This window comes from Solenopsis invicta, chromosome 6 (genome assembly GCF_016802725.1).
Source record: "Solenopsis invicta isolate M01_SB chromosome 6, UNIL_Sinv_3.0, whole genome shotgun sequence".
Classification (NCBI taxonomy): Eukaryota; Metazoa; Arthropoda; class Insecta; order Hymenoptera; family Formicidae; genus Solenopsis; species Solenopsis invicta.
Genome location: NC_052669.1, coordinates 4,163,752 through 4,184,994, shown reverse-complemented (window position 1 = coordinate 4,184,994; position 21,243 = coordinate 4,163,752). Strand labels below are relative to the sequence as shown.

Genomic DNA, 21,243 nt, shown 5'->3' with positions numbered 1-21,243 from the left:
AAGTTGTCGTCAATCTTGAGGCGACCTGCGATATTTGCATAAAGAAACTTTTATACCGGGGGAAGAAAGGGCGCGGAAGAGACTACGACCAATTTTACCGCAGCGTGTCATATAACAGCACCCTTCGCTTTAGTATATCCTTCGATTCCGACGCGTGTTTTCAAAGTGTCCAACAAATGCGCGCATAAATTTTGTGTGTATCGGAAACTTGAGACCTGTCAATGTTATATACAATGAATTATGCACTTACGAAACTTTAACATTCACAGCATGTCAAATGCATCGAAGGATAGTGTCATGTTTAATTTTTTCTTCAGATTTAACGCAATTCTGTGTAGTTCAGTATATAATTAGTTTTATTAAAAGTATTGTACACACATGGTGGGATGCTTTGGCAAATTAGCAACCAAATTTTTCTTTAAATTAATATATAATTAATCATATGAGGTTTAATGTAAATTGAACTTTAATGATATTCTAATAATTATTTATTTTTTTAAATAAAAATTTATTACATTGACAATAAATCATTTAAATGCAAATGCCATTTTCATGAAATTAAATTAACACTAATTAATTTCAATATTTTGCATTTAATAATATTTTTGCCTTGATTTGCAAAATGTACTTTCGCAAAGTTGCAGCAAAAGGACAATTTTGTTGAAATATAGATTCCAAAATAATTATGTTAAATCAGTAAAAAATTTATAATAGACGTTTAAGCTGATTGAATGTCAGAATGTCAAAACTTTCTGCAACAGTATTATCATGCTTGAACATCTCATATAATTATTTTGATAATCCAACATAAAATCTTTTTCTGCTCTGTATCTAGCTAAATTTGTATGTACAATAAAATATTCTTTTCGTGTTGAGGTTTATCTTATTTTTTTTTTATTTAAATATATATATATTCTACATTGCTGTACGTATTATATAATTTAGGTTATTATATTTAGATTGTTTTGAATAATATGTAAATAGGCTAAAATATGATAAAATTCTATGCGAGTTTATGTAGTTCAGTAGAAATTGTTGTCTACGCATCGTTGCATGCTTATAGAATTTTAGACCTTACACCCCTGTGATATGACGCATACTGTACATACACAAGAGAGTCGTTTTATTGCGCATATGGGATGGTTTAACTAAATTACTTTCCGCGTAACCGCTGAAGCGGTATGACATAGCCGCATAGTTCACGGATCAAAGGTTACTGCCGAACATTCCCAGCCTTTCATGTGCCACGCGGTAACTTTTCGTTAGACGAGCCAATTTTCCAGCCATCAGGATAATCGTTAATTTTGGTTTTCGTCGCAGCTTATGTTGTTAATATTCGATCGACTGTAATCTTCAGAGATAATTGGCAATGATAACTTCATGTGGTAACGGATTTCATTACACAACGTGTTTAAATTTAATGGACGTTTTATCCATTGCCTGGTATAGACACTGCATCGGATTTTCTTCTGTTAGAATTTGTGCATTACAAGTAATTAATAATTTTGTATTAGACGAATTACAATTTTGTATTGCTTAAAAAATAATTATTATTTATAAATTATATTATTATTCAATGTGATATTTTATATTATTATTATTACTTTTACTAAATATTACTATGTGCTGAACATATGAGTACAAAACACGGAAAAACCAATATATTGTTACACGGAGACCAATATATTGTATATAATATATTGCATAAAACATGAGTAAACTAATTATTATTTTATTTATTGTCCATCAATATTTCACGTGTAAAAAATAGGTTAATTGATTTGCTGTAAATAAATATGCAAAAGAAATCGTTTTTGATAACATTTTTTCTATTTATATTTTCAATAAAAGTTTAGTAATATTTATTCGTGCATGTGTTATACGCACATACACATATACAGTGCATCTATTCCATATTACCGAAATTCTGGGCAATCTTACACTATAGACAGGTATAGCAATTTAGAAGTTTTGACGCGATGGATCTATAATCGGTTTTGCTTTGAAACTATAAAGGTTGAACGTTATTAAATTAACGATGCAGTGCCTGCATCAAGGGGTGCGGTTGTAATCCGTTGCATCAAAAAGTCACGAGACCATTGGCGGACCGATAGAAAAACTCAATATGCATACTAATAACGTTGAACTACGATGCTCCTGTAATGGTAGTTCAACTCCGCGGGGAGAGATAGCCACAATTCCCTGCTCCATCTGTGAACTGAATCACGATCTCTGGGGAATTTATTACAAGGTACTATGTGATGAAAATTTAATGTAGAATTAAAATATAGCGACTAAGAAACATCTTGTACAGAAAAAAATGTATTGTCTATCATTGTCGTCATATTTTGCTCAACATATTAGCAGGATACACGCATTCTGCGTGTACGTACGTGAACAAATGAGAGGGTATAATGAAGGTATTATAAATGGAACATAAATTATGTCAGACGTACAATTAGTACAAATTGTTTTAATAATAAAAGTTACAAAGTTTATGTGGACATATTCTCAGCAAACTCTACATACGCAAGTATAATAATTTTACGTCCGTTATGTAGTAATTATGTTTATGGGCTTTCAATCATAAAATAAATTTAAATGATGAAATGTTATATGATAAATAAATGAGATTGACAATAACAATGATGTATTTTACATATTTCTTAATGGAAAATTTATTATTGTTATGCAATATCATTTTATATATCTTCAACTATATAGATATTAATTTTGCGATTGATATTAAATAAAAATTTAAAAATATGTTCATGTTGCATATGCACGTTGTACATTTGTGTGTGGTCAAAAGTGAGGTTGCATCTGAAGAAAGAGAATAAAGGTGGAACGCTCATAATGGCTAAGGATGAAATGAGTGGCGGCATAGAAGAAGTACCTACGTGCCAAGATACGTTGGATGGGGTGGACGGGGTGAAAAGCCACTTCGATGATGTATCGCGTCAGAAAACAAAGAAATCGGGGTAATAGGACTACCGAAGTACGTGAGTAAACTTGTATGTAGGTAAGGAGGCGTAGTGCCGCGTGTAAGGGACGAAGGATGCGAAGCGGTGTGGAAAAGGCCCCATTGTTGTGTATGCAAGGTCACGGCGACAGGAAAAGATCCTTGCACCTTTGCAAAGTCCGAATTCCTCGATCAAGCAGCGAAGTTTGCAATAAAAACATTTTCCCTGAGCACCTTTTGTTGCAATGTAAAAATAACACAATAATGTAATGTGTTATGTCTAATTTTTGAGTTCAAGTTTTGTCAAAGAGTAACTTTTATCTGTTAGGATCTATCAGTTCTTTAATTCCCTGCAATAGTAGTATTAAAAAAAAATAAGAAAATTTGATGTGTGTGAATGTGATTAAAAAATTATAATTTATTTAGTTGTCGGATCCATGGTACAAACACGTCAGTGTATAAATTATAATGTCTAGTGGAATGCAATCAAAATATTATGAGACCGCAAGGCAAAAATCGATTTGAATTGTACAAAGACATGATTTAATCTTAATTAAGTTACTTGTAAATCAGAAGAGGACAACAGTCTTTATATGTGACGTTTCATCCATTTTATGGTATAGCGATTTTCCAACATTTCAATGCTCTTTCTGTAGTACAAAACGTCCAAGCCTTCGAAATACGCCTCGGTTTCCGCAATGACTTCCTCATTCGATGTGAATCTCTTTGCCTGGAGCCACCGCTTGAGGTTTGAGAACAGATAATAGTCGCTGGGGGCCAAGTCTGGAGAATACGGTGGGTGAGCAACCAATTCGAATCGTAATTAGTCCAATTTGGGCATCGCTTTCAAGGACGTGTGTGACGGTGCGTTATTGTGATGGTACAGAACTTTTTTCTTTGCCATATGGGGCCGTTTTTTCTTTATTCCGTCGTTCAGTTTGTCCAATAACGCTGTATAATACTCTCTCGTAACTGTTCTTCCCTTCTGCAGGTAATCGATGAAGATTATGCCATGCGCATCTTTGGTTGGCTTTTCAGCCACTCTGCAGACTGCCGTTGGACTCAGGCGTATGGTAATGGATCTACGTTTCATCCATTGTCACAAAACGTCGAAAAAAGTCCGCTCCATTAGGCTGTAACAACGACAAACCGGTCATTGAATCATCTACGCGCTGCTGTTTTTGGTCGACAGTCAGCAAACGCGGCACCTATTGCGCAGATAGCTTTTTCATATTCAAAACATCGTGCAAAATGTATCCCACCTGTTCTTTTGAGATACCAACGGCCTCAGCTAACTCGCGCAACTTCACTTTACGATCACTCAAAACGATTTGATCCATTTTCTTTACGATTTCCGGATTCGTAGCCTCTTTTGGTCTTCCAGAGCGAGGTGCATCTTTGGTGCTTGTACGACCCATTTTAAATTCATTAAACCATTAATAAACTGTTGCTCTCGAAGGAGTAGATGTGGAATAACATTTCTTCAACCATTTCATTGATTGTTCAGGAGTTTTTCCCATCAAAAAACAATATTTGATTAATATGCGATATTCCTGTTTTTTTCATTTTTTTACGAAGGCGAAGGTAGTGACACTTAAACGACTTAAACGACTGTATCTTGTAAATGAATGAACAAAATGTCATGAAATTTCACACATAAACTAGTGACAGATGAAACTCTAATAAATTATGTTTGTTTCCTAGTGGCGCCACCTACTGAAAAATCCCGGGACTTTTCAGCCCGTGTAGTAGTAAATGTTACTTTCTGTTTTTTTATGAATAATTTAATATATGAATATTTAATTTTATTACACGCTATTAATTTGCAAGTAAAGTATTCTTACGTTGCTCTTCTCGTTTCAGTGTAATAACATGTTAGTTGTATATATAATGTTTAGTAGTGACTGTTATATTTTATATGTATGTCATGTGTAAAATGACGTTCTACATATTACACAATATGACACACGTCTAATAGAAACAGAAACAGAACATGATATTATAAATAATATATGCGCAATGTTCTCGTATATATGAATATTTTAACAGTTACCTCTATGGAGTTCGTGGAAGTGGTATGTTATTCGATAACAGTCGCGACAAATGTGGCATAATTTGAAACAATATTTGCTTAAATCAAAATTGCTTAGTTCATTAACAAGCCTTATCATCGAATCGGCGGTGCTTTATCACTTCTCGAAGGTTGGCGTTTCATCGAAATTCGGTTCGGAGAATAAATAACGTGGATTTTATTGTAAAAAAGAAAGAAAAAAAAAACGTAAAAACGTTTTTGTTTTGCAGTGGATCAGCGTGCGATGGCAAACACTACAGGATTTCATGTATATTTATGATGAAAGACGAATATATCGCAAAGTTGTAAAATTTCCTTTGACGTTACACAGTGTACATTGCTCGACTAAAAGAGTATCCTTTGCGCGGACGTCATTAGGAAGGACTGAATGTTTTCTCGTAGACGATACGGATTCCTTTCATTTCGACTATTTTGTATCACAGCTGTGGAATAGCTTCAGCGTCTATAAAAACTAATTAGCTTGTTGCCATCAGTCAGTCTCACCGCACACTTGTGAGACAATGTCGATTCGAAAAATAGTGAAATAGATGCGAAGTATGGTTAGTCATTTGTTCTCCGCAATTAATTTTTCAAAACGTAAAGAAATCTTGAGAAGAAAATAGCTGAAATATATAAAATTAAGGAACTTTTTATAATTATGTGATAATTGATAATATTTTAATTGTAAATTTTTTTACATTATGCTATCTATAGTGTATTATTTTTATCTTTTTCAAAAGATTTATGTGATTATTACAATATTTTAATTGAAACATAACAATTCTAGAAATAAATTATTTCTTTTTGATATTTAAAATACGTAATGTGTGAATTTTCTCTTAAGCGCGATATGTAAATATATAGTCATACGATTATTATTAAATTTATTGTCCTTTACTTTTAGTATTTACTTTAATTTATCTACTTGTAAATTACGAAAAAAATACAAATAATAACATTTACCATATTATAATTTTTCATGTTGTGTTTATTCAAATTATCGGAATTGTTCTAAGTTAAGGTCTGAATTTTACCATTTTGTCACATACTTGCGTAAAATATTTTTTTAGACAAACTTAAATTTGTATTCACATCGTATAAACATGATTGCACGACTTTTTACGACTCGCTTTTACGTCGTCTTCGTGAAAGTCTAAGTAAAAAGTTTGCGAACTAGTAAAGCATGAGTGATGCAATATATTAGAAGTTCTTTTGCCAATTGCTCTTTTCACGCGGTATATCGAGGCTTCAAAATTTATTCGTTAATTTTCCAACAAAGATGATTGGGAAAAAAATTGCAAATTCCGTGAGCACAGTTAATCGATATAATAGCAATATAAAAGATTTATCGTGATAGCGAATGTGTTTTGATACTTTATTGTTTTTTTGATACAATTATAGAGAACCAATACAAAAACGCATGACGCTTTATATAACTTCATGGGTGTGTGTAAAATTTAATTATTTAATATTAAATTGTTATATACACTATTTCGTAATTATACGCTTAGAAGAATTAACGAACCGTGAGTATCTTTAAATACATTGCAATTTTTATCCTTTCTTTTGAATTTGTGTTCTGTGATCGTCTTGCATCCTACTTCATTCTATCTTGTCTTACACGTCCGCAAAGATGATTCTAACTTGTACATCTCGTGTCGAGGTTGTGTAACTTTGGACAGGATTACCTACGCACAACATCGCAGTTGCCATATAAGTTTATCTGAACTTTGATTAAGCTACATAGTTAGTTTCGATTAGTATCAAGATTCTCGATAGGCCAAATTTACATTACAGCTTGTCCACATTTACTTACACGAGATTTTGAATCGTTAGTTATTAAAGTGATGTTAAGAATGTTGTAAGATTGTCGAATTGCATTTTAATAATGTATGATAACGCAATGAATAATCAATCATTCAATCAAATAAGGTAATATTCAATCCGCAATATTGCCTTATTTTAAACCATATTACACATATCAAGTAAAGCAATATTAATAGATTAATGTCACACATTAATACGACAATACCTAAAAATATTTCTATGAACAATACGTCAATCATGTGCGCGCATGGCGGATCAATTAATTGTAAAATCGATCTCGCGCATTATGCAAAATTTTGCTAATAATCTTGGCGATTGATCGCGTGGCCGTGCGCTGGTATCAAATGTGTTCGTGATAATGAATTTAGCGTCGTTGTCGAAAAGTAGGGCCATAAAATAAATCTTGCTGGTGCCGCGCGTTGCTGAAACATTTCATAGGCGTTTATTACATGCTTTCATTAAAATCTTTATGAAATACAGCAGCACGATTTTAATGGAGAGCATTACGCAGTACGACCAACTCCTCTCATGAAGCAATCAATAAATCCAAGAACACATGTTGCTTGTACCGTTTATAAAGTTATTGAAAAAACGATATTTTCAATAAAAGAAATGTAATAATTAAAAATTACGAATATAAAAAAATTTTGTTTTTTATAATTTTTCTACAAAAGTGAAACTAATTTCTCATTATAATAATAACATAATACTCAACCTTTGATCTAATTTTGTAGATCTCCATTGTTAAAATTATAAATATATACATTTGGCACTAATTGCATTTTTATTCTTTATTTTAATCATCCTTTTCCATTTAAACGAACATTAGATTAAAGAGATTTTTGCTTGTAAAATTATATGAATTTATGCTTAATAGAGATTTTTAAAAATTAAATTTTACTTTTTTAACATCTATTTAATGTACGAATGAAATTCTATGAGCCAAATAACTATTTTTAAAAATAGTAATTATTTTGAACGCTGCTATAATTTTTTTTTTATTTTTATGTTATAGAGTAAAGTTAGGCGCTGGCTATTTTTTCATCTCCTAATATTTCTTTACCCCTTGTGGTACGAACGAATAGAAAAGTGGTACAAACAAAATACAATCGATACGTATTAAGCATTTGTTTTTTTTATAAAGTTAGATGCTAACTTTACACCGGCCTATAAAAAGCATCGAGCCTCAACAAAGCAACTTTGGGATAAATATTTTTTATTTATATAAAATTAATAGTCTTTTTTATTTGATTTTGTCTCAATAAAATAATTAAATAATACTTAAAGAAAGAAGAATTATATACAATTGTATAAAAATTGAATTTTTTGAAGGCATTTTTCCGATATGATTAAATTACTGTATATATATATCTAATTAAAAGTTAAATTCTAAAAGTTGAATATGCTTATCAGAATTGACTTTTGAAGTGTTGATTATTTTGAGCGTTATTTTAATTTTTTAATTTTGTGTTTGTGTGTTACAGTATCACCGCAGCTTCATGGCTGAGTAACTCCGCTTGTTGCGCATCGGGTCGGTGAGTTAGTTTCTTATGATATTTGCACATGTATCGTTTGCAGGATTAAAGGAAAGGACACTGAAAGAAAGAGTTTGGTAACAGCTACCAAATGTTGGGTGAAATAAATTTAAATAATCATATATTTGATTAATATAATAAAAAATAATTTTATTTTTTTAAACATTTTAACATTACTAAATTGGATAATACTTGTTAAATGTTCAAAAAAGTAAAATTATTTTGGTAATATTAATCAAATATTTATTTGGCATTATTTCACTAAACATTTGGTAGTTTTTACAAAATCTTTTCTTCAGTGGACTCGAACAATTTTTTGAAGGAGAAACCGAGTACCCGATCGGTCCGGGAGTGCCATGCAAAGCATCATTGCGCGATCGTAACAGTATTTTTGCGAGTAAGTGAGTGCATTTTGGTGATCTGAGAAGAAAAGAAGAAGCCTGCGAGACAACCTTGCTGTAACTGGGTAAGTAATATTTGCAATATATACTTGATTTAATAGATTACTAAGTTTATTCTCTTTTTATTCTTTTGTTTTATTTTTATAAGGAGAAGAATTGACAATTATGACAGTAGTATTACTGTCATAATTGTGCAAAATTAATTTAATTAATATATTTATGGTGAAGTATATATGAGCAGTATGGAGTAAATACGAAATATCCCACGTGGTTCGCCGTGTTGATTTTTTCCATCTAATTCGAGGAAGGTTAAACACTTTAGATTGTAAGGACAAAATAAATTTTGATAGTTTGTGAGAGAAGAAAGTGTCATATAGTATTTTGTAGCACGAGATATAAAAGTAACTATTTCGGTCTAATATTTGGGATATACTCGTGAAAACTCGTTGTAAAAAATATCGTTACTTAATCGGCTATATAGGTCGGTGGGAAAACGTAAAATTGAAAGTGTTGTGACGCGTTCGCTTACGAGTGTTGAGAATCATTCGAGCAAGTTTTCAAGGAGAGGATGTACCAGCCGCACGAAGAGTACCGCGTATCCTACTTCGGTGCATGAACTCGAAGGTGGTGAACGAGGATGTTGAAATGCCGGTTGGTATGCGGCGTATTACTCTCCCATTTCTATAATGTCATTCGCTAGGGTGAAGTGGCTTCGAACATCAAAAGGTGGAATATTTCCTGATGGAAAAGCGCGTCCGCCCCCGCTCGCAAAAGAGATCTGCAAGGGGGAACCCGTACGCGCGGTTCCCGCATAAAAGAGGGGACTCCCTAATAAAAATAAACCCGGGGCATTCGTATTTTCATAAACTTTCCGCACACGACCTATCCACGTCTGGACGGATAGGCGCGCTAAAAGCGTCTGCGTTTTCTCGCGTGTCCGTCCCTAACGGACGCTATCTCGAGGGGGTAAAGTTTTTCAGCATTTTTCAGCGACGCGGAGTGTCGGCGGAGAAACTGGCTGCGGGCCGAGCCACATCAAACGAACTGTCTAATGAGCATTATATCTATATATCGCGGTTATATCACAGGACGAGAAGTGCGTGAGAGAGGCGCGCATCGGAGATCTCGGGGTATAAATTGGAGAATGAGTGGCCTTACGCCAAAAGCCTTTCAAAAGGGCACGTCAAACGTGCGCCGGCTCTTCTGTGAATTAACACTTATGACTCTATGTTTTTGAGAGGTTCATTGCCATAATTTGCGACGCGGTCGTGCGTTTTTACTACCTTTCAAAAATGCTCGCAAGCGCGGAATATGAGATAAAGTTAAGATTTTTATTCTACTATTCTAGGGCGTATTTCTTTTCTCAACTTTAGAAAATAATGTCTTTTATTGTGAACTAAAATTAATAAATGTTTGACAATACTTTTTATCCCGTGGTTTCTAAGAAATCATCAGATAATTTACTTGTATATACGACCAGAAAATAACTTGACATTTGAGTTTGTGTTATAAAAAGGAACTTTGCAAACATCCATGAGTATTCTCCATAACGTCAAATGTCACAAGTTTACAAGTTATAAGATTTTCATCTAATGTGAGCATCTTTCGAAACGCGCCATTGGTCGCGGAATGCTCGCGCGTTCTTTTCCACCAGAACAAATGGAACGGTTCTCCCGAGCAAACTTTCTACTGATCGTAGTCGATCCTGATACATCTCAGCCCACCACCACCGTGACTCGTCGAACGGCGCAAACTATCCCTTACCACTTTTCTTTCCACCTGTTCCTATCCCTCTCTCTTTCCCCCCCCCCTCTCTGCGTCTTTCGCCTTCTGACCGTTTAACACATACTCACACATACACGATGCAGAACGTACAAGGGGTTCACCACGTCTGGCAAATTTACTGTAGTAATGAAACTATCAGGTGGCCTGAGTTATATCGGAGCTTTGCCGCAAGCCCGCCGGCCAATAGCCTGTGGCCACTATTTGTCTGCTTGCCGACTGCGCCGATTAAGATACTCGTGCGATTAAATTCTACTCCACACTTCGATTCCGGTAACGCGTGTCGTTGAAAATAATTTCGATTAGATTGAATCGCGACTGTGCAACTACTCGTTTGAGCCGTTTTACGCGAAGCAGTGGTATTCCATGGAGGTTAAACTAGATTCTGTAGTTTTGAAACATCAAAATGTTCGACGATATTCAACAGCAGTATAAATTATTGTTACATTATATATGATTTCATAAAGAAAAATCCGATATATATATGTTTTTTTGGCGCACTAAAATAATTGTAATAAATAAGAAAAAATATGTGTTGACTTTTTTTATCTCTTTTTAATCATGGTATTATTGATCTGTACATGATACACACGATATAATACAATATTAATATATCGCTTTTTTTACATTAAATCTTAATAAGGAAAAGAATAGTAATCTTTACGTTGTATTAAGAAGCTCGGTCTTCAACGTATCGCGTTGCAATAGCGTTGAAAATAAATCGTTATTCCGGGAACCGATCGGCCCACCATCCCCGTGTTTCCTTTCACATCAGCGGTTGCCGATGTCTCACGGTACGGAGGAGCTAAGGAAGTCAGTGTCTCGTGAAAGAATCGCGCATCGTCCTACCATTCCACGTCCTACCGGTCGCGTTCCACCTTTTCGTCCTGAATAAGGTCGCGAAATTTACGGCCTACTTCCCCTGACGTAGCAGAGTATCGCGACGCCGGTGGACACTGCCAGCTATTCGATTGCTTTCTCATCCGAACGCCAATCCTCGCCGAGATCATCGTTGCGGAACCATTCGAACCGTATAATAATATACTGCCCGTCCGGTGCATCAGCGAGGCATATCGGTCTCGATCGGTGATTCCTAATAATCCAACGACGAGCGAAAACGTATTCATTGACGTTTAGCCTTTTGTGCGCAAATGCGGAGGTAGGAGGGACACGCGACTCAATTCGATCGACAAGTCGTTGGTATTGGAAGGGTCTGAAATAACGTTGGCACCCGGTTAAGCAAAGATAATAACGCTCGCCAGAGCAGCAGCACGGAACATTGGAAATGGTAATACTATGAAATGGACGTACGATGAAATCGGTAGCACAGAGAAACGGCGATATTGTATCCCACATACGTTTCACCATCGGTAGACAAATTGAACGCACAGTTGTGGTGACGTTGTGACACCGTGATGCCTCGGAAATTACGGAGATCCGTTTGTATCGTCGATCCGATGGACAAGAAGGTAAACTGTTCATTGATAAATTATCTCTAAGCGTAATTTGTCATTGAAAAATCAAAGATCCAGTAATCGTTAATGTTCAGTTAGCGATTATAAGTGATATTAACAACTAACAGTGCAAAATACGTTTTTTATGATGTGATTATTTTTGGAAAAAAATAAATATGCTGTATTACATCAAGAATAATATAAATAAACATATTATTTATTAATAACATAATTATTATATTATTATTTATGTTTAATGTTTATAAAAGGAAAAAATTATTATTATATAATTGTGTATTTATATATAAGCATATGTACTTAATAAAATATTACTACTTATTTACTTAAATAATTGATTGCATTTAATTAAAGTAGTAAATATAGACGTTTTAATATCATACTGAATTTAAATTATTTATAAAAAGATAAAGTAAAAATAACTGACGCGTTGCGGAAAGTATTAGAAGCTCTCTCACGTTTATTTTAACTCACAATCAGATTTGAGCTAGATACAAAATATGTTTAAATGAAATTTGAAACAATTTACACCATTTCAAGCAATTTGTACAAATATTAAATTGTTTACTCCCTGGTAAAATAAAAATAATATGTAAGATAAGTTTAAATAAAATTCGAAGAAAGTACTACCCAAAATATTTTATGCATATACATATATACAAATATATATATGTTCTTTAATTATACAATTATATAAAGTTGTTTAGAAATATATGGCAAAAAATTTCTTAATTCAAATTTATTAACTAATTCTTTTTGTTTAAGATTTAAAGGGAATATTATAGCTTTTACAATTTTTACGTATATTTTATTTAATTCAAATAAAACTTGAAAGTGGAAAAAGTAAACTCTATATACAAATAGGATGTTTTTCTTAAAAGCAGATTATAGAATGATAATAGTTGTGTCAATTAAAATTATCCACTTTGACGTATATAACAGATACAGAAGTTAAATGTGCATTTCAAATTTATAATGCAGCATTGTATTTCACCGTTGAACTTGAAAAAGTATGTTGGTCTATTTACACTTTATCGAACCATTGATTTATTCGACGATATCAGTACTTATATTGGGTATATTGGGAATTAAATGGTTGGAGATTACATACCTATCTATGTATACGATACGATACGATAGTAGATACCACGTATATGCTCATACAAGGACTGTTCACATAGAAATCGCCTCGAGGTAGTCTATGCCACGTCGTACCACATAAACCGCTGATAAGGCGACTCTGTGGCAACCCTATTGGCCTGGTTCCTGTCCTCCTTTCTGTAAAGAAGTCTGCAGCCAATATATATACAGACAATGAGGAATGTAGATGCATACTGTATATGGACTTTGCATCTACAAACGCATTTGGTTATATCTTGAAAATGTTATAATTCGAATTTGCTCTTATTATTATCACTGAAATGAATGCATTCATTAAATTTGTTAACATCTATTCATTACCATTTTATGATTTTAATCATTTATTTTAAAAACTTGTCACATTTACAGATCACAAAATGTATTTATGATTATATCTGTATTAATCAAATTTTAAATGAATTGTTGAAGAAATTACTATATAAAAATCATTACATTAAAAGAAATTTTTTATATTTATTTATTAATATATTATTGATAATATTATTTTTATCAAATTTCTTAACGAAAGCATTTTAATGTTAACTACTAAATATAATTTAAGTTTAAGAAGTTTAAGGAAAAATAGATTATAACTTTTTATTGTACACTTATGCAATACATAAACTTTTTTATTTGCAATAATATTTATATATGTATATGCATTTTTATTTTTTATTTTATATTCATATTATACGCAAGTAGAATATGGACAACAGTTTGGATACATTTTTGTTTGTTCTTCAATATACTTTAACTGTGACCCTGCAGCACAGAGTGGAGTTGCGGCAAGGGGACATCTAAAATTGACAATAAATTAACATTTAATATTTAAACTTTTTAAAACAGTAAATTTCACAAATTGCTTAACTCACGCTTTCACTGTCATTTCTGTTCCTGACAAACATGTTAGTTCACAACATTCACAAGGAGCCTCCATATTTTCGGGACAATTTACTATGTAATGATAAAGAACATTATTATATTAAATTATATATAATGTAGAATATGCTAGTTACGTTAACTAAAAAATATCGCGATATTGTTTACATTAAATTGAAAAAAACGTCTACAGAGTATAACATATTTTGTTTCTTCTTATAAAAAATTTTTTTTAAATTATAACAAACTAATATATTTAATTAATTGTTAAAAATATGCGACCTTACAGAGGTAAACATATAAATTCAGTGGCTAGTTAATTGGATTATAGATTATCTTATAATATATAATTTTATATCGAAATCAAACAATTTCTTTCAAAATATTTATTTTTTATTTAGTTACCATAATTATTTTAAGTAATAGAGATAAATATGGAGAATATACAATGTAATTAATACGTACCATGTTTTGGAACTTGTGTACTGAAATGAATCAGAACGAAAAATATGCACAATGATGCGAAGTGTTTCATTTTGCTGGATTACGTTAAATGAGACAAGCACAGCATTGGCTTACGAGAGCTCTCAATATATGTATTCCTATCGTTTTCAACTTTGACCTTCCTGAAAAGAGACTAGATAACGAATAAAAATTTATGAGTCCACAGTTTTTTGATGCTGAATTGAATCGAATAATATCGTTAAAAATATAACTTTTAATTAACAATATAATTATTGTTAGAATTTTGGCATTTTAATAAATAATAAAAAAAAGATTTCTTAAAAAGAAAAATAATATAGATAATATAAAGTTGTTTTTAACATGTACGTATTTAACAGCTAATATATGCAGTGATAACATAGTGCTGTATATCAATTCAGCATCTACAAACACATTTGGCTATCTCTTGGAAATGTTATGATTCGAATTTGCTCTTATTATTATTACTGAAATAAACGCATTTATTAAATTTGCTACCATTGTCGTATCTGTTCATTATCATTTTATAATTTCAATTATTTGTTTTAAAAACTTGTCACATTTACAGATCACAGAATGTATTTATGATTCTGTATTAATAAAATTTCAAATGAATTGTTAAAGAGATTACTATATTAAAATCATTATATTAAAAGAAATTTTTTATATTTATTTATCAATAAATTATTGATAATATCATTTTTATCAAATTTTTTAACGAAGACATTTTAATATTAACTACTAAATATAATTTAAGTCTAAGAGATAAAGGAAAATATTAGATTATTACTTTTTATTGTACACTTATGCGATACATAAACTCTTTTATTTGCAATAATATTTATACATATATGTATATTCATTTTTATTTTTTATTTACTGCAAGTAATATATGGACAACAGTCTGGATACATTTTTGTGTTTTCTCTAAGATATGTTAACTGTGACCCTTCAGTACAGAGTGGAGGTGAGACAAGGGGACATCTAAAATTTACAGAAAATTAACATTTAATATCCTAATTTTCTAAAACACTGAATTTTACAAATTGCTTAACTTACGCTGTCATTGTCATTTCTGTTTCTGACAAACATATTACTTGACAACATTCACAAGGAGCCTCCATATTTTCGGGACAATTCACTGTGTAATGATAAGGAACATAATTATATTAAATTATATATAATATAGAATATGCTAGTTACGTTAACTAAAAAATATTGCGATATTGTTTACTTTAAAATGAAAGAAACGTTTACAGAGTAAAACATATCTTGTTTCTTTTTATAAAAAGTTTATTTAACATTATAACAAATAAAATATATTTAATTAATTATTAAAAATATGCGATCTTACAGAGGTAAACATATAAAGTCAATGGCTAGTTAATTGGATTATAGATCATGTTATAATGTATAATTTTATATTAAAATCAAATTTTTTTAAAAATATTTTTTTTTATTTAAGTACCATATATTATCTTAAGTAATAGAGATAAATATGGAGAATATACAATGTAATTAATACATACCACGTTTTGGAACTTGTGTACTAAAATTAATTAAAACGAGAAGTATGCACAATGATGCGAAGTGTTTCATCTTGCTGGATTACATTGAATGAGACGAGCACAGCATTGGCTTACGAGAGCTCTTAATATATGTATTCTTATCGTTTTCAACTTTGATCTTCCTTAAAAAACTAGATATCGAAAAGAAATTTATGAGTTAACAGTTTTTTTATGCTGAGTCGAATCGAATAAAGTTGAATAAAATCATTAAAAATATAACTTTTTATTAACAACATAATTAGAATTTTGGAATTGTAATAGATAATAAAAAAAAAGAATTCTAAATAATGAAAAATAATATAGAATATAAAATTGTTTTTATTATATACGTATTTACTAGCTAATATATATGCAGTGATAACATAGATATGCCGTATATCGATTCAATATCTACAAACGCATTTGGCTATCTCTTGGAAATGTTATGATTCGTATTTGCTCTTATTATTATTAGTAAAATGAATACGTTTGTTAAATTTTCTACCATTGACGTAAATCATTATCATGCTATGATTTCATTTATTTTAAAAACTTGTCACATCCACAATTCACAGAAAGTACTTATGATTATATCGGTATTAATAAAATTTCAGATAAATTGTTTAAGAAATTACTCTATTAAAATTATTATATTAAAAAAAATTTTTTATATTTATTTATTATTAAGTTTTTGATATGTAACCATTTTTGTATTAAATTTCTGTATATTTTAAAATTATTACATATTAATCGTTATTAAGTATAATTTAAATCTAAACAAAAATCAGATTATTACTTTTTATTGTACATTTATGTGATACATAAACTTTTTTATTTGCAATAATATCGATATATATGGATTTTTATTCTTTATTTTATATTCACATTATACGCAATCCTCGTATGGGCAACAGTCTGGATACACTTTTGTTTTATCTTCAAAATATTTTATCTGGTATCCTGGAGCACAGAATGGAGCTGGGGCAACAGGACATCTAAAATTTACAGAAAATTAACATTTAATATCTAATCTTTCTAGAACACTGAATTTTACAAATTGTTTAACTCACGCTTTCCCTGTCATTTCTGTTGCTGACAAACATGTTATTTCACAACATTCACAAGTGTGACGAATCTTCATATTTTCGGGACAATTCACTGTGTAATTATAAAAGACATAATTATATTAAATTATGTATAATGTATAATGTACTAGTTACGTTAACTAAAAAGTATCACAATTTTGTTTTTTTTTTCTTTCAATTAAAAGACATCCACAGAGAATAAAATATTTTGGTTTTTATAAATTTTTTTTCAATCATAGAAATTTAACATATTTAATTAATTGTTAGAAATATGCGATGATACAAACGTACACATATAAATTTTTGACTAGTTAATTTGGTACTAGTAAATAATCTTTTTTTATTTAGTTGTCACTATCTTAAGTGATGGAGAAATAAATATAGAATATATAATGTAATTAATACGTACCATATTTTGGAATTTGTGTACTGAAATGAATCAAAGTGAGAAGTATGCACAGTGATCCAAAGTGTTTCATCTTGCTGGATTACGTTAAATGAGACGAGCACATCATAAAATTACAAGAGTTCTCAATATATATGTATTCTTATCGTTTTCAACTTTGACCTTTATGAAAAGATTAGAAACAAATAGAAATGTGTAAATAAAAAGTTTTTTTAGCGCTGAATTGAATCGAAAATCGTTAAAATATAAATTTTAGTTAACAATATAGTTATTATTAGATAAAATTTTAATATATAATAAAAGAAAGATTTCTAAATAAGAAAAATAATATAGATTAATATAAAGTCATTTTAAATATCCACGTATTTAGTGGCAAAAGCAGCTAATTTACATATTTCTTGGAAATGACAAAATGGGCTTGTTATGATTCGACTTTTCTCTTATTATTATTACTGGAATGAATGCATTTGTTAAATTTGCAACCATTGATGTATACATTACCATTTTATGATTTTCGTTATTTGTTTTAAAAACACTTATTATATCTACAATTTACAGAAATCTAATTATGATTATATTTGAATTAAAATAAAATTTAGATGAATTGTTGAAGAAAGTATTATATTAAAATTACTATATTGTATTAAAAAACATTATTTTATATTTAATTATCATTAAATTATTGATATGTACCTATTATTATTTTTGTTAAATTTCTAAACTAAGACATTTTAATATTAACAATTAAGTATAATGTAAGTTTAAGAGATTAAAATCTGATTATTAGTTGTCATTGTACATTTATGTGAGACGTAATTTTTTTTATTTGCAATAACGTTTCCATATATGCATTTTTATTCATTTTTATATAGTTATATTAAATCCGCAAAAAGGACGTGCGCAACAATCTGGATATTCTTTTGTCTTATCTTGAAAATAATCTGGCTGTCCCCAACGAGGACAGATTGGAAGTGAGACAATGGGACACCTAAAATTTACAAAAAATTAACATTTCTGAATTCTTCATCTAAATTCTCTAAAACATTGAATTTCACAAATTGCTTTACTCACGCTTTTCCTGTCATTTCTGTCTCTGACAAACATGTTATTTCGCAACAGTTACAAGTATTATGAGCCTTCATATTTTCAGGACAATTCACTATATAATTATAAAAAACATAATTATATTAAATTACTTATAATGTAAAATGTGGTAATGACGTTAACTAAAAGAATATCGCGATATTGTTTTTTTTTAAATTAAAACCATTTACAGAATATAAAATACTTGTTCTTTTTTATAAATTTTTTTTTTTATATTGTAATACATATGTAATATATTTAATTGTCAGAAATATGCGATTTTACGAAGGTAAACATATAAATTTTTGACTAGTTAATTGGATTATAGATCATGTTACAATGTACAATTTTATATTAAAATCAAACAATTTATTTTCTAAATAAGCTCTTTTTATTCAGTTGTCATTATATCTTAAGTAATAGAGATAAATATGGGATACATAATGTAATTAATACTTACCATATGTTGGAACTTGTGTACTGAAATGAATCAAAAGGAGAAGTATGCACAATGATGCGAAGTGTTTCATCTTGCTGAATTACATTGAATGAAACGAGCGCAGCATAGGTTACGAGAGCTCTCAATATATGTATTCCTATTGTTTTCAACTTTGACCTTTCTGAAAATACTAGATAACAAATAGAAATGCGTAAATAAAAAATTTTTTGATGCTGAATCAAATCGAATCAAATCGAATAAAATTGAATAAAATCGTTAAAATATAACTTTTAATTAACAACATAATTATTGTTAGAATTTTGGAATTTTAATATATAATAAAAGAAAGATTTCTAATTAAAAAAAAATAATAAAAATTTATATAAAGTTATTTTAAATATATATGTTAAATATCTCAACCAATCTATACATGTATAGTGAACAAGTGGAACGTAAACATATTATCGACTCAGCATCTACAAACCTATTTTGTTATCTCTTAGAAATGTTATAATTCGAGGTTGCTTTTATTATAACTACAGAAATGAATGCATTAGTTAAAATGGCTCCATTGACGTATTTATTATTATTTTACGATTTCAATCATTTGTTTTAAAAATACTTGTCACATCTACTTTTCACAGAATTATATTTAAGATTATTTGTGTTAATGAAATTGGAAATGAATTGTTAAAAAAATTAAAATATTAAATCATTATATTAAAAGGAATTTTTTATATTTATTTATCAATAGATTATTGATAATATTATTTTTATCAAATTTCTTGACAAAGGCATTTTAATATTAACTACTAAATATAATTTAAGTCTAAGAGATTTAAGAAAAAAATATCAGATTATTACTTTATTACTTTTGTACACTTATGCGATACATAAACTTTTTGATTTGCAATAATATCTATATATGTGCATTTTTATTCATTGCAAATAGGATGTCCGCAACAGTCAGGGTACTCTTTTGTCATGTCTGCTTCATGATATCCTATCTGTGTTCCTGGGGCACATAGAGAAAGGGCACATCTAAAATTTATAAAATATTAACATTTAATATCTAAACTCTCTAAAACACTAAATTTCACAAATTGCTTAACTCACGCTTTTGCTATTCTTTCTGATGATGATAAACATGTTACTTCACAACACGCACAACTGTCAGTCATATTTTCGGGACAATTCACTGTTTAATTATAAAGAACATAAATATATTAAATTACATATAATGTAGAATGCGCTAGTTACGTCAACTAAAAAATATCGCGATATTGTTTTCTTTAAATTAAAAAAAAAACATCTACAGAATATAAAATATTTTTGTTTTTTCTTATAAAAAATTTCTTTTTTAATTATAACAAACATGTAACATATTTAATTAATTGTTAAAATTATGCACTCTCTACAGAGGTAAACATATAAATTCAACGGCTAGTTAGTTGGATTATAGATCACCTTATAATATATAATTTTATATTGATATCAAACAATTTTTTTCAAAATATTTTTTTTTATTTAGTTACAATATATTATTTTAAATAATGGAGACAAATATGGAGAATGTAAAATGTAATTAATACGTACCATACTTCGAAACTTGTGTACTGAAATGAATCAAAACGAGAAGTATGCACAATGATGCGAAGTGTTTCATCTTGCTGTATTACGTTGAATGAGACCAGCACAGCATTGGGTTACGAGAGCTCTCAATATATGTATTCCTATCGTTATCACCTTTGACCTTTCTGAATAGGACTAAATAACGAATAGCAATGTGTGAGTCAACAGTTTTTTGATTCTGAGTCGAATCGAATAAAATCGTTAAAATATAACTTTCAGTTAACAACATAGTTATTGTTAGAATTTTCGAATTTATAATATTTTAATATATAATAAAAGAAAAATTTCTTAATAAAAAAAATAATGTAGATAATATAAAACCGTTTTTAATATGTACGTATTTAACAGCTAATATATATGTAGTAGTAACATAGACACGGTGTATATCGATTCAATATCTACAAACGCATTTGGCTATCTCTTGGAAATGTTATGATTCGTACTTGGTCTTATTATTATTATTGAAATGAATACATTTGTTAAATTTGCTGCCATTGAC

At 29.9% G+C, this 21,243-nt stretch overlaps 1 protein-coding gene and 1 long non-coding RNA gene across 2 annotated transcripts in view; one reads left to right on the top strand and one right to left on the bottom strand.

Annotated features, from left to right (window-relative positions):
• LOC120358003 overlaps positions 1-8,560 on the top strand; it is an 84,437-nt gene extending 75,877 nt beyond the window's left edge. Inside the window, exon 4 of the long non-coding RNA XR_005574977.1 lies at positions 8,345-8,560. This is a non-coding gene — a long non-coding RNA (uncharacterized LOC120358003). The remainder of the gene's footprint in view (positions 1-8,344) is intronic.
• An 8,323-nt stretch (positions 8,561-16,883) lies between these two features.
• Positions 16,884-17,754, bottom strand: LOC113003010. Its single transcript, XM_026130568.2, has 3 exons — positions 17,594-17,754; positions 17,170-17,257; positions 16,884-17,094 (listed from the first exon to the last, which is right to left on the bottom strand). The coding sequence occupies exons 1-3, from the start codon at positions 17,661-17,663 to the stop codon at positions 16,986-16,988; spliced, it is 267 nt and encodes an 88-aa protein (XP_025986353.1). The 5' UTR covers positions 17,664-17,754; the 3' UTR covers positions 16,884-16,985.
• Between the last annotated feature and the right edge of the window lie 3,489 nt (positions 17,755-21,243).